Here is a 17257-nt window from a genome sequence, read left to right as displayed (position 1 = left end):
TGTACTGCCTTCTCATTCCCCAGTAGTAGCTCATGGTCACTGGTTAATGAGGGATACCCAGGTGCCACTAAACTCCCATGTATCTACTCTTAATTTCCAACCCTGTATTGGCATGTTAAATATTGGGTTCCATGTTTTTGCTCCAGTGAGATTTACTAAGCAGGCTTTTCCTGTGCATCAAATGGCATTGAGCACTTTTGCTTGCTGCCCGCCTGATTGGTTTCTTTTAATTGAGGTCCCCATTTCACCTCCTATGCCACACCACATTCGTCCCAGAAAGGGCGGTCCCCCCTTGTCACCCACCCAAAAACTCCACACCCCACCACTTACATGTCCCACCTCCTTTCTGGCGCACCTGAAACGCAATTGCAACGCAGTAAAGACATGTCACCAAATAAACATAGTAGACAGTGTCCTCTTGCTGCTCCAAATGCAGAGAGGCTGACTCAGGTTCAGAGTTGCTCTTTTTATGGTTCCTTAGCCCCTCCCCTGGGTTCTCTATGCAGGATAAAAGCTGCAGCTGAGTAGGCAGGGGTGTTCAAACAGGTGATTGGTCATCCTTGCTTCCTTCCTGATGCTCCTTTGGGGGTAGGCTCAATGATAGAGTCTTTAAGAGCAGGGTGGCACAATTGGGTACTCACTAGTCTGTCTTGCTTCTTCCAGCTTGTCTGCTGCCCTTATTCTTTCCGCTTCTGGAAGAGTACCCCTGAAGCTGCTTTTGGCCTTCTCCTGTTGCTCACATGTCAGTTTGAATATTAGCCATTCCTTTGCAGTGGCGGAGGCTGTACTTTCTGGTTTCCCCCTCAATTATTCAGGAGGGGAGGGGTGTACATGCTCCTCTTCGTCCCCACTTGTGGACAGGTGGTGTGGGTTCTCCTGTACTGTATTACCTGAAGTTTAAAGATAACCATGGTGCCCCCACCCCTCCCGCTCTGATGTCTGTGTACCATCCAGCTCTCCTGTCCTTAGGGCAGTGCTTGTGGTATCTATGAAAGGTCTGTTTTCTTCCTTTAAGCAAACAGGAGCATTTGAGGAGAGGTTGTCCTGTGGTGTGGGGAAACTAGGGTGGCTTGGGCTGAGGACACATACCTTGCTTCTCTCTTGTGCTGCAGGGACCTTGCTTGGAGTTCCCTATGGTGGTCTGCCTCCCATATGGAACAAGTTACTTACCTGTAACTATTGTTCTCCAGCATGGGTTTGGCATGGATTCACATGCTCATGAATATTCCCTGTCATCAGGCTGGGAATCCTCAGTAAAAGAAAAAAACAGTTTCACTTTCACTTACAAACTGCATTTCTCCTTTAAACCAATCACTGTCCTCTGGGACATACTGCCCCATCCAATGATAGTCCTATTCCTAAAACCATCCTCCGGCAGCCATCTTCAGATTTGGTAAGCAGGTAAAGTGGCAGTATGACCAAGAAGAGCCGCAGAGGGGTTGGAGGGAGGGTTTGCATTGTGAATCCAAGCTTGTGTAGCACTGCCTGGCCAACTCTGGCCTCCTCTCTGAAATCCCTGCCAACGCAGTAGAACTTCGTGAAGGTATCCGGTGACCTCCATGTAGCAGCCTTGCAGATGTCTACCAGGCCAGCCAGGAACGCTGCCATCACACCAATCGTTCTGGTGGAGTGGGCTCTTGGACGGCCGTGCAGCGGTCGGTTTGCCAACCGATGACAGTGCATGATGCAGCTGGAGAGCCACCTTGAGATGGAAGACTTGGACAAGGCCTTCCCTTTGTTCATAGAACCAAAGCTCACAAACAGCTGTGAAGGCTTCTTGAAACTCTTTGTGCGTGCCACATAGAACTTCAGGGCACAAGCAACGTTCAGCGGGTGGAAGGCCTTTTCAGCCGGTGACAAAGTCTTCAGGAAAAAACAGCTAACATCAAAGGCTCGGTGAGGTGGAATTCCAACAGAACCTTAGGCATGAAAGAGGGGTGCATCCGCAGCACCACCCTCGATTTGTGCAAAGTCAGGTATGGCTGTTTGCAGGATAGGGCCTGGATCTCACCCACCCTCCTGGGGAGGTGATGGCCACAAGGAAAGACGTTTTCCACGAGAGGAACTTGAGAGGGGCCTGATGCATAGGCTCGAAGGGGGCTCCCATGAGCCTCGTCAGAGCCACGTTCAGTTCCCATGCCGGGGCAGGAGCCTTCACCGGTGGGAAAGATTGAAAAAGTCATTTGAGGAACTCCTTGACAAGTCAATGAGACCAAAGTGAAGACTTTCCTGGAGACCTGGTGTAGCGGGAGATAGCCGCCAGACGTACCTTGATAGAGGCATGCGCCAGTCTGGCCTTCATCAAGGATAGCAAGTAGGGACGAATTTGCGGTGCCGTTACCCTCAGAGTGGTAATCTTCTGAGATCGGCACCACGTAGCAAAACGCTTCCACTTGTCACTGTAGCACTTCAAAGTCGGTAACGCCCTGGCCATGGCAAGGACCTCTCTGCAGTCCACAGGCAACTCGTATGCTCCAAACTCTAATCTTGCAGGAGCCAAGCCCTCAGATTCAGCGATACTGGGTCATGTTGCAGAATTGCACCTCCTTCTCTGGCGAGAAGAGCCGGAACCACTGCAGCTTGACCGCAGGCGACGCTGACAGGCTGAGACGGCCCAGATACCAAATCTGCCTCTGCGACTCTTAGGCAATAAGTATCATACTGCATTGGCACTGTCTGAGTGTGTTGATGACTCGTAGCAGGAGAGGTAATAGAGAAAACACCTACAGAAACATCCCTTCCCATGGGAAGGAGAACACGTCCCCTTGCTCCTCCATTGGTGGAATCTGCTGGCAAACCTCTGGCATTTGGAGTTCACAGCCATCACAAACAGAACGATCTGAGGCCTGCCCCACTTGGAGCAGATGCAGACAACCTGGTCCTGCCAAAGTTCTCACTCGTGGCAGGAGTGCAATTCCCTGCTAAGGGAGTCTGCGATGGTGTTCTTGACACCCGCTAGGTAAGAGGGACGAGGAACATCTCTTGTCCGACGGCCCAGCACCACAAGTCCTGCGCTTCTTTGGAGAGTGCTGGGGATCGAGTGACCCCCTGTTCCCTGATGTAGAAATGGTGGTGGTGTTGTTAGTGAAGATCCTCACCACCTTGCCCTTCATAGATGGAAGGAACGACTTGAGGGCCCAGAACACTGCCCGTAGCTCCAGGATGTTGATATGTAGGTCCTTCTCCTTTGGCAGCCACAGGCCTCTGGAGTGCAGACATCCGGCATGGACTTCCCAGCCTTCCAGGGAAGCGTCCATGGTAACTGTCTCCTGGTACGGAGGGGTTTGAAACCCCGTGCCCCGGGCGATGTTGGAGCACATGACACACCACCATATCGCCCGACGGAACTCCTCATTGAGTGGAATCTTGTCTACGAAGCTTCCGGACACCTTTATCCAGCAAGCGTCCAGGAACTCCTGAAGAGGTCGTATTTGCAACCTGCAGAGGTAGATGCAGGATGACATCATGCCGAGCAACGACTTGATGGTCCGAACCGTGTCTGTCTTCATCAACAACAGCGGCTGCACCTTTCCTTGAATGGCCGCTACTCTCTCCTCGAGGGTGAAGCCAGGCAAGACACTGTATTGAGTCTGGCTCCTAGTACATTCTGCGATGGTGTTGAGCAGGACTTTGGATAGTTGATGGAGAATCCCAGATCCATCAGAAGCTGGACGGTCACCTTTGTGTGTCCGAGGGCCAACTCTCACGAGCGGGCCCAGATGAGCCATTTGTCAAGGTATGGGTATACACATATGCCTCGTAGACGTAGATGGGCCACTACCGGTGCCAGGCATTTTGTGAACACTCTGGGAGCAGACTTCAATCCGACTTGAACTGGTAGTGCTTACCCTGCATTACAAAACACAGAAACCATCGACGTTTCTTGTGAATGAGGACGTGGAAATAGGCGTCCTCCAGGTCCAGCGACTTCAAGAAGTCTCCTTCCTCTAGTTGGCCGAGCACGTGCTGCAACGTGATCATCCTAAACTTTTGGGACTTCAAGAATTTGTTGAGTCGTTGCAGGTCTAGGACGGGCCTCCAGCCCCTCTCTCTTCTTTCTGACCAGAAAGTATCTGCAATAGACTCCGGAGCACTGGAACCATTGGGGAACTAGCTATATCGCCCCTTTTCGCAGCATGGGCCATACCTCTTCCAGGAGCTGAGGGATGTGCTGTTCCTGATGGGTAATCTGAGGGATCCACAGACAGTTAAGTTGAAACCCTAGGGTATGCCCCTGGGCGAAAGCGTCCAGCACCCAGTCAGTGATGATCTTCTTCCACTCGCTGACTAACTTTATCAGCTGCCCGCCCGCCGGGGTGCATGCATGGGGGCCCGAAGTCCCGGCTGGTGCAGGCATGTTTCAGAGGCGCATTCTGCCCTGCGGGCAATGCTCTCCCACGCTACCTTAGGCCTGGGAACGGTCTCTGTAGGCATGGATTTAGAGGGCTGACGGTACGAAGAGGAAAAACCGTTGGAAGGCCTGCTCGACTTTCCCCTGTAGAAACAAAAAGAAGAGCGCTGCTGCTGGAGAGTGCCCAGGGAATGGGCCGTCTCTGTATCCGCCTTGATGGCCTGGAGGGACTCGTCGACGACCTTCCCAAACAAGTTCTCTCAGTCAAAGGGCATGTCAAACACCTTTGCTTGGACCTCCTGCTGGAAAAAAGTGGCCTTCATCCAGCCTTGTCGATCAAGGCAGACACTGTTCTCCATCCGCCGGAACCCATCAGACACTACTCCCCCCACCCCCCTCCTGGAAAAGAGCGATTGCCTCCATCCTCTTATCATCGGGGAGGAACTCTTGAATAGGCCCCAGCTGTACTACAGTTCCCTGTCGTACCTGGCTAGGATCGCTAGTGTGTTGGCTGCCTTAATAGTGGACGCCACAATATCAATCACCTTGCTTCCCATGGGGTCCATCATCTTCCCCTCGCTGTCTGGAGGGACTGACGACGACAAGAACAGGTTAGCCGACCACTTCCTCGCGGCTGCCGAAACCACCGAATGCGGAGATGGTTGCGACCTCAAACACTTGGGTGCGGAGTACGGCACCCGGTACTTCTTCTACAGCCTATCCCGTTTGGCTGGAGCTGTGCAAGGCTCTGCTCCCACACACCGTCTAGAAGGGGCCCCGCCATGTTTGTCTTCCTCTTGGCCATGCGCCTCTGGTACAAAAAATCCTCCTTTCTGGTTTCTTCGGGCACAATCTGAAATAGCTCAGAGGATCTGGCGATCATGGAGTGGAACGACCCCACCTCGTCTGGTGGGGACGCCCTAGGTGGTTCATCCAAATGCGGAGCCTCTCCGTCCGCTGCAATGATATCCTCATCGTCGTCCGTAGTTGTGGCCGTATCCGTCCCTGTGTCAGGGTCTGCTGGGGGAGAAGAGGCCCCACGCAGATGTGGAGGCTGAAATGGGGGCATCAGATGATGCTTACTCTGTCGTTGGAGGCTGAACGGGGCTGAGCGACCACCGGAACCGGGCCCAGTGGCATCCTCTTCTGGATCTCGGACACCCTGATGTGAATGGTCGACAGAATGCCGAAAGACACATCCCTCGGCTGAGCTGGTGGGATCAGAAAACTAGGCCCGTGATGTTGCTGCCATCGTCCTCTTCCACGTCCTCGTGGACCGTGTGCAAGGACTCCTGGTCCTCGCTGTCCGTGGACGAGACCTACATGGCTTGGGCCACGGCCTGGGAGGGCTGTTTTGGGGCCTCCTCACCCCTGCCTCCTGGTTCCCCCCCCCTGCAATGCTTGAACCAGGGAATGAGCCAGGTTCCCCCCTTCTGGCGTGCCAGCAGACTTTGCCAAAGCCACTGTGGCAGTGTCGCGCCTTGGGGGCAGGGATACCTTCTGTGCTGCGGGGGGTTACCTTCACACAGTCAGCTCCCTTAGCAGTCGTGATCACAGCTTCCACCAACTCTATCGTCGACAAAGTCTTGGCCTGTGCCGATTGGGCCTGCTTGGGCTGTTGGGCCTTCTCCTCCATCCGTGGCTTCTCTGACTTTTCCTGCAGTTTAGCCGGGTTAGATGATTTCCTTTTTGAGGAGGAGTTCGATTGCCAGCTGGCAATGGAGGCGAAGGGTGATGCAGATCGCGTTATGTCCACCTTGGGACCTGCTTCCGCTGCGAACCCGGTGGATTCGGACTTGCGGTTCATGGCCTTGTCTTGGGCCCCCACGGATGAGGCGCCTTGAAAGGACTTAGAAGACCACTACTCAGACCAGCCGGTCCTGGGTGAGGCATGACCCTGCTTGGGCCACGGGGCAGAGGCCGTAGCGTTAAGCCACACCGCCAGTCTACTGTGCTCGTCGTCTTCTTGGAGAACCCGAGGCATATCTCGCACTCCAGCACCTTATGGTCTGGGTGCAGGCAGTAGAGCCATTGCACGTGTTTGTCTTCTACAAACACATTCTGTAGCCCGCATTTGATGTAGGGCTTAAAGCAGGAACTTTCCTCCTTCTCCTGTCATGGTTGGAGGGCGCGAAGTAGGCCCGATGGACTTCTGGAATCTTCGACGATCTTGGCGTTGAAATTCAATGACAAAGGATCCCCACTGTTGGCAGATGGAGAAAAGAGCAAACGGCTCTTTCGGAACAAAAATAGAACCTTTTTCCGTCGAAAAACGTAGAAGTAGCTCGCAGAGCAAACTCAAGGACTCCCAACACTGAAGCGTGCAGTAAAACTCTGAAGATGGGCGCCGGAAGAGGGGCTTAGGGAGAGGACTGTCATTGGATGGGGCAGTATGACCCAGAGGACAGTGATTGGTTTAAAGGAGAAATACTGTTTGTAAGTGAAAGTGAAACAGTTTTTTCCTTTACCGAGGATTCACTGCCTGGTGGGTAATATTCATTAGCATGTGAATTAATACCAGACCCCATGCTGGAGAACTCCAGTTATCCTTTCTATCTCCGGTCCTGGCTTTCTTTATAGTAGTCTTTTCCTCATCGCGTCATGGCTAATTAAAAAAAGGTTTTGGTCGGATAGAGTAGTTGCTATCATGTAAGCCATTTGACTAACCACCTCTATGAGGAGAGGGTGCTGTGGAGGTGCCTCAGAGAATGTAGGGGTGACCCTGCTAGTCACCACCAAATGCCAGCATGGGACCCTGTTATACAAATTATTGAGGAGCACTGCAATATTACACCTACCTATGGAATTCTAGAATACATACACTTTGTGTTAGAAAGGGTAAAGTTAAGGGACTCGTGTATTGTACAAGAAAAAAATTTAATTCATAGGGAATGTATGCTTAACAATGCCCAAAAATATGTGGAGAAAAATGAGCACGTTTCTGACGCTTTGATCCATAAGTTTTTGGAATTGTGTTTAGCTTTAACTGCAGTAAAGAGAAAAGTGGCTTCATATCACGAAGATTGCCATTAGGTGCATAAGACGCTTGAAATCGCAACAATTAAGAAAGGATTTATGCTTGGCTTCAGCGATATTTCAGGGTTTAAGACCTCTTTTCCGCTAATGGCTATTTACATGCTGGAGTCTACGTAGAACTGAAGACTGCCTACATGTTTCCCTATCCACAGGTTCAGCAGGACATACTTGCATAGTTCTTCACCATGGTCTTCTATCGAGCTAAATCAAGAACCCAAAGCCTGCTTTTAAACTATATGCAATGAACAACCACTTGAGAGAACAGTGGCTCAAAAATCGACAACCACAAGAAGAGACCATACTTCAGGGGTGCCTTCACAGGTCTGGAGTGGATTACTTTGGACATGACCTTAAGCCTGGTCCCAGTCAACTAACTCAATCTCTATGAAAACGTCTAGGACTTAGGGTAAACTTTCCACTCACAACATGGCATCCCCCTTGATCTCAATTAGTCTGAGAACCACTGAACACATCTTTTTTTTAACATATTAATTTCTGTAGACTTTACTGGACCTTTCTACTTAACATATGCATAGAAAAGCTCATTCATTGCCCCAATACAATTATCCATCACACTTTTGTTGTGCTTCCTCCTATTTTCACCCTAAACCTTTAGTGGCATCTAATACATTTTTATTTTCATATCGCAATTGATCTCTCTGCTGTTTTGCAACATGTTAATTTACTTGCTCAACTGATTACCCCTGCAAGTTTTACATGGCTAAAGATAACAAGTGTAATGCCAAAGGTACTCTAAGGAGCACTGATTTATCTCTGTGGATGCAAACTACTATGTCTAGAGTAGAAGCTCAATTAACACTCTCAATGTGTACATCAGCCAATCAGGTTGCTCCAAACACAGGCCAAATCTCTCAATTCAAGCTTGGGTTTGGAGCAAGTCATGAGCTGAATGCAACCACTGGCCACCATCCACCTTCCTCGCAAGTTCTCCAGTTTTCTCCCTTCCCCTGCCTTAACCTCCATGGTCCTCACATACCTTTCTCTGTTGTGATTACACTATGCCTGGTGTGAGAAAATTGAGGGCGTTCTCACAACTACTCCCCTCAAAACTCTGCATAGGTGGCTAGGAAAAGGTCATCACTTTTGGATCCTGACCCTGGGGGCAGAGAAGCAAGGGAGGATCACCTGGGTGGAAGGTCCTTGGGGATGAGGAGAGAGATGTTCTCAGCGAGACACAGTATAAAGCATTTTCCTTCCAGGAAGAGCCCTCTATTCCAGAGGCAGTTATGGGATATTGTTATCTATGTTCCAGTGACCAAGAACATTATGGGAAATATCACAAGTCCAGATGCACCAGAAAGAGGGTCAAAAGGGTTAAGGGTAAGATGGGTGAGACATGGTATCCCCCTTTTCCCATTGACAATCAACCTAACCCTCCCCTGACCAATATGGGCTATTATAAGTCAGCTTCCCCCATTTCCCCACGTGACACTTGACAGTACCGAGACGAGAAAGATGAGAGTGCAAGTAATGCACACTAGGCTATATCACCACTTCAGTACTGGGACGAGGAAGATGTCTGCAAACTGTAGTGAAGGTCAGGCATGTCCTCTTAATCATGGTCAGGCAAATCCAATTGGGAATCCACACCATCAAACTGCCAAATATTTGCATGTGTTTAAAGGGAGGCGTCGAGAAAAGAGACAGGGAGACCTGTGGGAAGGAGACCAGCAGGAGTCCCGTATTCAGAAGAGGCATTCGTGGGGTCGGGGTGTCTGTGGAATAGCCAGGATGCTGGCTCGAAGCCTATGAAGCCCAAGACCTATTGTGCAGTTCGGCATGTGCAGGAGCAGGATCTTTTGCAACAGGAAACGTAGAGCTACAGACGCAACGGAGGGAGCGTGATGCTGTTGTGCCCAGTCCGAGTCAGAGGAGCAGACAGCGGGGACAGACAAGCCCCTTAATGCGAGCAGGGTTCGTAGCAGCGGGTCCACCGACCTGCTAGGCTGGAAGAGAGAGCGGGAGCCCCTGGGGGACATTGCTGATGATGGTGAGTGTCAGGAGAGGCACTCAGGAGCCGGGGGGGGGGGGGCGGGTTTCTAGCATGTGGTGAAGTGGTAATACATTACCGAACTAAAGGAAAACATTCAACTAAAGATGCTTGATACATATTGAATACTGAGCCCAATGGAAACTTGATATTAAGCATATCGAACATTTATTAAACAACGAATTGAATGAAACTTAACCATAGATCACATTGCACATCTGGTAAATACTGAGCAGGATTAAATCACGCAATTAAGCTTATGGAATATAAAACTAAGTGAAGCTTTATGGGCAAAGCAAGTGATAAAGGACAGCCAAAGGGAAAGTGCCCATTTGACAACAAACATATAAGAAACTACACCAGAATAAAAAGAGTTCCATAAAAGGTGGGACAGAAGTAAGAGCACCACAAAGTGAATCTTATGAACAATTGCAGTGCGGCAAGGCCAAAGACTGACAATAGGTGTGGGATATACTATGGCAGAGCCGGGGGACTACCAAGGAGAAGCCAAAGACGTGTAAATATTATATTTAAAGCCAACAGACCACAAAGAGTGGGATCATGTTTGCGCAACCTCTTGTGGGTGGACCGTGTGGTGTGACAACTGCGTCTAGACCAGTGAACGAAAAGACATTGTGGAATAAAACTCAGAAGGGGCACTGCCAGTGAATGGATGAGGCAATCCAGGGATATGGTCAAGCTGACCTGAAGTTGTGTTAAACCTTTTGTTTGAAAGATTCAAATACCTATAACTGGTGGAGCTGAGGTCTTGGGGAAGGTAGTCCTGATATTTGAGACATTACACCTGTTGTCTTGGGGCAAAGATTCGAGACCATTTTTCCCTCAACTATACTCCTTGGAACTTGGAGACGGGAACCCTCAGGATTGTGTGGAACTGTATTACCTTGAGTGGAAGAGAGGACATTCTAAGACCTTTGTGGAACTTTCTTGAACTTGGGGAAGGGGAACTGAAGAAGAAGCTGAGAGTTGGAGGCAGCTCAGAACGTTGTGTTGATCACTATTTCTTGGATTATTGACATCCCTACACACTGTTTAGCTTAAATTGTGAGCGTAAGCATAGGTTTTGGACACCAACACACTTTTAAGTTGAACTCTTTGACTCAGACTTTTCTTAGTTTCATTCAGGTAGGGAAATCCCACCTTAGTATAGAGCAAGTTAGGCCTTCTACCATCCTGACATTTAAATTGACAAATATCTTCTGTTGGGATCTTAAGTCTGTTGTCTGTGTCTTGCTGAATGATGCCTCCACAGCGGCCATAACAATTTATTAGAGGCACCACCCCGCCCTGCATTTCCATGGCGGCTATGTTGCCTGAAGATTGCTTTGGCAGAAACGACTGGCTGCACGTTTGCCATGGCCCGTTATTTCTGTCAAAATGCATTGCTCTTAGCCTGCGAGTGAACCCCCCCAAATGAGTGGGTACTGCTAAAAGCAACTGCTGGTAAATGCTAATAGCAATAAGCACTTGTTTGTGGGGCTATATCAGCTGATAATGACACTGGGCCCAGTGTTAAGGTTTGCCTTAGTTCAGGATTATAACTTCGGCCGTGGCCTGTTACTGGCGAGTGAAGCCCACCAAACAGGTGATTATTGCTATAATAGACCAAATACAGCTTATAGCATCTGTTGCCCTTTCACTGCCCTAGCATCTTCCTGACTAAACATGGAATAGTACAATAAAGCTGTCTATTTTGCTTTCTCACACCTGAAAAACTTGGACGGATAGGTATAGGGGTACACTTTTGCGTCCATGAAGGAAGAATATTCTGCCAATTGAAAGCAGAAACTCTACTTGAATTTAACTCTAACAGTGCCAGTTGGTAGCTACACTGAAAAGACATTAATTTGAGGCCAAGACCATTCATTTTAACGGAATGACTTATTTCAATAAATACACCTTGAATGTAGCCCTGTCATCTATATAGGGAATCCTGAAGAGAATGACCATGAATGAAACCTCTTCTTTCTTCTAGATGAGATAACATCTGGCATAGCTCATGGTGAGCACTTTCATTCTTTTACAGCATTTGCTCCTATTTCTATTCAGCTGGATGAACTTCTAGCTAAGGTACCATTTATAACTAGCCTAGAAAATAGTGGGTTTATAGTCATAATGTAGAAAAAAAATGTCGACTTACAAAAATGTCGAAAAAAAAATGTAGAAAACAATAATGTCGAAAACCTATACATATAATGGAAAGAGTCAATTTTTAGAAAAAAAATGTCAATTAGCACTATCAATAAATACATAAACAAGAAGAGTATCATTTACTAGGGGGGTCCCCTCCAACCCCCCTCACCCAACACCCCCCGGCCACCCCCCCACCCCCCTCTCACCCCTCATACTCAAAACATTTTAATTATATATATATTTATTTATTTTTTTCGAAAAATTCGAAAAAATGTAGAAAAAATTCGACATTATTGGTTTTCGACATTATTGTTTTCTAAAAAAAAAATTCGACATTTTGACTGTCGACATTATTGCATTCTACATTATGACTGAGCACCAAAATAGTGTATTCGATGTTGGATACATCAATTACGCGATCTACAAAAAAATCCTCCAAAACATATTACTATAAAAATGCAAATATTTACCTTCGGGTAGCTTAGTGGGGGGAGCATTTTTTGCCCAAGCATATAAAATGTTGGCCTTGTCTGTACAAGTTCCTAAATCACAATCCCTGAAAAATACAAAAACAAGGAAGTATTAGTTGATGTGATTTTGCTCCAGAACAAACATTACATGAAAACAAATATTCATAACAACCAACTTGGAAATAGAGTAGTCATCGGGCATCAGCACTCCTCATTTCCACTACAAACACTTTGCTTTGAAAACCTATAGCTCCTTTTTTGAACCGTTTGCCACACCTCTGTACATGCCTTTTATAATTTCTTGCCCAACCCACTGGATTATGTACTGTACTGAACGTCCTCCGATTACGCTACTTCTCCACATACACCAGACAGTTCCATGACAATACTTACAGGCTCATTTTAAATAAGGTGGCATGTTACATAGAGGCATACAAGCGAGATGTGACGACTTCATGCCTCAATCTAACGCTTTGCCTCATTTTGGAGCACTGACCAGATGGATCAGGGGCAAAGAGCGGCAATTAGATCTCCACTGTGCAGTCCTCCTCCGTCTCGTCAGTGCGTCTCGTATGTCTGCATGAGATTTTAATGCAGGTTGTACAATGAGTAGTCTCCTATAGAATCTGCTTCGGTATTACACCTGGTCAAAACAAGGCATATTCTATAGGAAACCATTAGTAAATGCTGTCTGCAAAGCGTATTTACATGCAGCATTTCCGTTTCATTGAGAAAGAGTGGAAAATGGAACGAGTAAAACCTAGTTTGCATTGGATTTATTCTTCTATCCGGACCTTTGTGGACCTGTACAGCTGCCTGCAGGGGACCCCACAACATGTAAGCGCTAATGTTCATGGTCCCCTGACGGCAATTGAGATTTTGGAAAAAGTACCCTGTTAGTGCTGTAAAACATTTCTGGACATTATAATTTAGAAACAAAACATTTAAAAACGCAGTAACAAAGCCAAAATAGATGTAATTCTTTATCCTGTCAAAGGTACACCGATAATTAGGAATTAAAGGGATTTTATTGAGATACTCTATTGTGGTGTATGAACAGAAAACCTAACATGCTAGATATTGTGACACATCTGGAGACTTTGCGCCTTCCTGCCTAGGGGTTGGGAGAGCCATCCCTTTGAGGCTAGGAAGGTGAGCCCGTGAAGCAAAACCCTCCCTATGGGTTTGGTAAAGTGGGACCTCAGTAGGAGTGAATCCCCTCCAGGAGACAAGGACTCCCATTCTCACAGTGCACTCCCTATACACCAGAGATTATCTGCCTACATGGTAGTCAGCAATACTGACGATACATTTATGTGCTTGGCTCAATAAAATGATGACATTTCCACCTGTTTGACAACCTATGCTGGACGATGCACACTCTCCCATTACAGGAGCGAGAAGAAAGGGTCAATGACCCTTGAGTGGAAGAGAAGAAACCAAACGTTGAAGCAAGGCTCTGATGTGAGAACGTCAGCCAGGGGCAGGGCTGCGCTGCACAGCAGAGCTGGCTGTGGTGTGGAGAGAAGTGAATGCTGAGGGGAGAGAGGCAAAAGCCGAAGGCAGAAGCCACTGTCCCGATACGGAGGCCTACTGGGGAAGAGAAGCCAAGGCCAGCCAGAGAGAAGCCTACCTGGAGGCACGACGACAGCGAGGACCTGGTGGGCCCCTTTGTCTACGAACGAATGCCAAAACCTGGGATCGTGGGAGGAGTGAGTCCTCTGCTCCCAATCAGAGAACAGAAGGTGTGAGAGAACGCCACGATGAGCAGATTCCATAAATCGCTTGAATCCAGTCCGAAAGACCGGCAGGCGGGAAGGAGCACTGCAACTGCGGAAGAGAGACGCCCTCACTGGAGCGGACCTTGCAATGTGGACGTTACGCATGTTCCTAAGGTCAAGAGAGAAAGACTGAATAAGAGAGAGAATGGTTACGAGAGCCAGAGAAACTCTAGGATAAATCTCCAGAAGGGTCACTAAAACCCACAAGAGCTGAGAGCCACAAGTCGAAGAGCAGGGTGATTGATACCCCAGATAGGTAAATGAAGTATTGGGACAAAGAAACCCAAAGAAGCCAGAGAGGCCCAATAAAGAAAGCAAAGAACAGACAAGAGCGGAGACAGCAGGCACCCAAACCAAAAATCTACTGGGGAGAAAGCAATGCCAATGGTGGAGAGGGATCAAGGAAATATCCCTGTATTTAAAGAACGTTAGACATTTGGTTTTCTCGGGAACCTACAAATTTGTTTTTGTTGAACATGAGGACTGCCAAGAACGGTGTAATAAAGAGAACTGTTAGACTGAGTAAACCTGAGCCAGGAGAGGTTCCTGGAACAGCCAGAAAATATTCTAACATCCAACTGCAGACTCCACCTAATTTTCTTTTCTTTTTGTCTAAGTGGTAGGGTCAGAGTAGTGGATAGGCTTGGATGGAGTACTATTTTTCTTTTTACTTTTGACTAGCACCTTAGTTTAGTTTGATAGGAAAGCAACTCGTTTTTCTTAAAATAATGTTTGTGTTTTAGCCATACATGAACAGAAAAAACATAATTATGACTTTTAAACACATTAAAATACAGATTTCTCGAGAAATAAGAAAGCAAAAAAAAATAAAAAACACTCTTGACATGCCTAGACAACAAAACTACTAAGTACTAATAAATGATAAAATAATAGAAGAATATGTGGTATAGTATTGTTCCCTTAAGGCAAATATGATCATACAAAATACTAAAAAAGACTTTAGCATAAAAACACTTAAAAGAATTCTGCATTTTAGCATCAGAGAAAAAGGAAAGAAGAAGAATAGAAAGAGAAGGGTCGGGAAAAGATAAAGAAAACAAACAATCATATCGGTTCACGAAAATGGGAAAGAAAATAGAAGTAGTGAAGAAAAATGAAACACCCCCACAAGAGCTGTTCAAGTCAGTAAAAGTTAATTACCCCAAGTCACCCCTCAATGGGCTAAGGAAAGACCCACTCTCCCCTAACTAAGACCTTGAGAACAGCCACAACGTTTCATTCCCTGATGACAATCTATCCCGAAAGATATCAGAGTTCAAACATCGTAACATCATATACAAATCTCTGAAATCTATCCACTCTCAGGTTCAAGGTACCTGGGCAATTTGACAGTAGATGTTGGAGTGACCGTCTTTCTTTTTCATTGCATTTATCACAGATAGAGGAAGAATATTCTTCCTTATTTCTAATGGAAAGAATTTCTATGGTTGGAAGCAAGTTCAATCTAAACCTAAGAAATTCTGATCTAGCGTCTGGATCATATGATTTGTTCAAATAGGGAGGCAAGATTGATCTAGGTTTGTCCGTGACTGTATGCGAAGCTGATACCTTCGCCAACCTCATTTTAGCGATCGTCCGTATCCAATCCATTCGTTTAATTAGCCCTTTAACTTAATCAGGATTTTGGACCAGGAGTTCAGAGGTTCAGTCTGAATTTGCCATAATTCCATTGCACTTTAGGCTGAGATTGGCAAGGAAAGCGTTAGCAGATCTTTGCATTGATAGGGGGATCAAGGATAAGCCTTACCATTGATAGCCACCTCCACTCCATCATGCCATAAGAGAGGTCAGTCCCAGTTCATACCTAAGGCAAACGATAGGGACCAAATTGGGCAAATTCAGAGTGCTCTTCCAGAGCATAGCCTCAATGTTCGCAGATAGAGGATTCGACTCTAGGCCGAAAAGAATAATGGGGACCACTTAACCTATATAAAACCTCACCAAAGGCTGAATGGAAAATTTACAACATTTGAGGTGGATTCTTTCCATTTGGGATCCCAAATTGATCACCTTAAGGTCAATGGATGACAGGAGATGGTATTTTGTCAGGAAGGCTTTCACTACCACACCTAAGTAGCTAACCTCTGTGGCAATATCAATTGCCTGATTTTCCATTTCCCAAGAGTAGGACTTAATGACCTTCTTTGGATGTTTAAAAAGTAACACCTTAGATTTTATTGGGTTCATTTTTAGGTCATTTTGTTTAGCGTAAACCTCAAGTGCGGTCAGTAAGCGCTGTAGCCCGACGAGAGTGGTCCAGTACCACTACATCGTCGCATAGGCCAACCAGTTAATTTTGGTGTTTCCAATCCTTGGGGTGATTAAACCTGTCTCTTGCAACCATTGTCGCAGGTCAGAGATGAACAATATAAAAAGAAAAGGAAAATGTTAATGGAGCCTACCATAACCCAGTAATGTCTCGAATTTCTCAGGCACAGCACGCTTAACATTCTTTCCCCATCCTGCTGGAGTAACATGTACCTGTGCGATCGAATCCAATTTCTATGCTGGTTATTTAGGCTTCTAAGTTGTTCATCATAATCCTTTTTGTTATGAGCACCCTTTTTTAATCAAGCCTTTTGTTGTCGTTTAAGCTTCTTCCTTTCTTGGATTTGAACATCAAAGTAATGTGTATGAGTCACATGTTTTTGAACAGTTATTTTCAAGGATCAAGTCCCATAGAAAGGAAAGAAAATGGTCAGGCCGACAACATACCGAGAGATGTTGATCAGAGATTTCCTCAAGTAGTTTGTTCATCTTGTTAGTGAGGGTTTCCCCCCTCTGTCGAACTTCCTCAATCGATTGCCAGCCGGATTGAGGGCTAATTCCTGGGTGTAGAGAGATGTCATATGGGGGGGAGTTGACACCCAGGGTAACTTCCAGCATATCATGATCATCCATATTACCCTCAGCAATTTTAAATTTAATACAACAGTCAAAAATGTTTCTGGTCACAAAGAAGTAATAAATAAAGTCGAAAAAGAATTTCCCCTGTGCCAGGTTGGGGCAGACGGAATATCCCCCCCAACATTTCTATTAAGCATCCAAAGGTCCCACTCCCTCATGAAATTAAACCACACATTACCATTGCTTGTTTTAAATGTGGTTTTCCCCAAGCTCGGATCTTTAGTTGTTACACAGTGGGAGTTCAGGTATCCTGCTATTATTATTTCATCTGAGGGGAAGAGAGATGTATATTCTACTAAACAATCAGATAAAGCTTGTAGGATGTCAACGAGGGGAGAGGCAAGGGGGTCCCAATAAACGTTCACTACTAACCAGCTTAAACCATTCATGGCACCCCTTTTCTCAACTCTCACTACCAAAATACCCTGCTTATCACTTGAACGCAAACTGGATGTACGAAAAACATAATTATTACAGGCGATTAGTAAGCCACCAGTAGGTCTGCCCCCTCCCGAGCCAAAGCCTG

The 17257-nt window shown here is 46.7% G+C and overlaps 1 protein-coding gene across 4 annotated transcripts in view; it reads right to left on the bottom strand.

The window, feature by feature from the left end:
* PAM (peptidylglycine alpha-amidating monooxygenase) overlaps positions 1–17257 on the bottom strand; it is a 1287650-nt gene that overhangs the window by 800415 nt on the left and 469978 nt on the right. For all 4 annotated transcript variants that reach the window (XM_069625460.1, XM_069625461.1, XM_069625463.1 and 1 more), the window contains one exon: positions 12023–12108. In XM_069625460.1, the coding sequence (XP_069481561.1) occupies positions 12023–12108 (86 nt within the window). The remainder of the gene's footprint in view (positions 1–12022; positions 12109–17257) is intronic.

This window comes from Ambystoma mexicanum, chromosome 6p (genome assembly GCF_040938575.1).
Source record: "Ambystoma mexicanum isolate Mex_15411 chromosome 6p, UKY_AmexF1_1, whole genome shotgun sequence".
NCBI classification, from domain to species: domain Eukaryota; kingdom Metazoa; phylum Chordata; class Amphibia; order Caudata; family Ambystomatidae; genus Ambystoma; species Ambystoma mexicanum.
The sequence above is the reverse complement of the archived record's forward strand: the minus strand, read 5'-3'. Positions and strand labels throughout refer to the sequence as shown.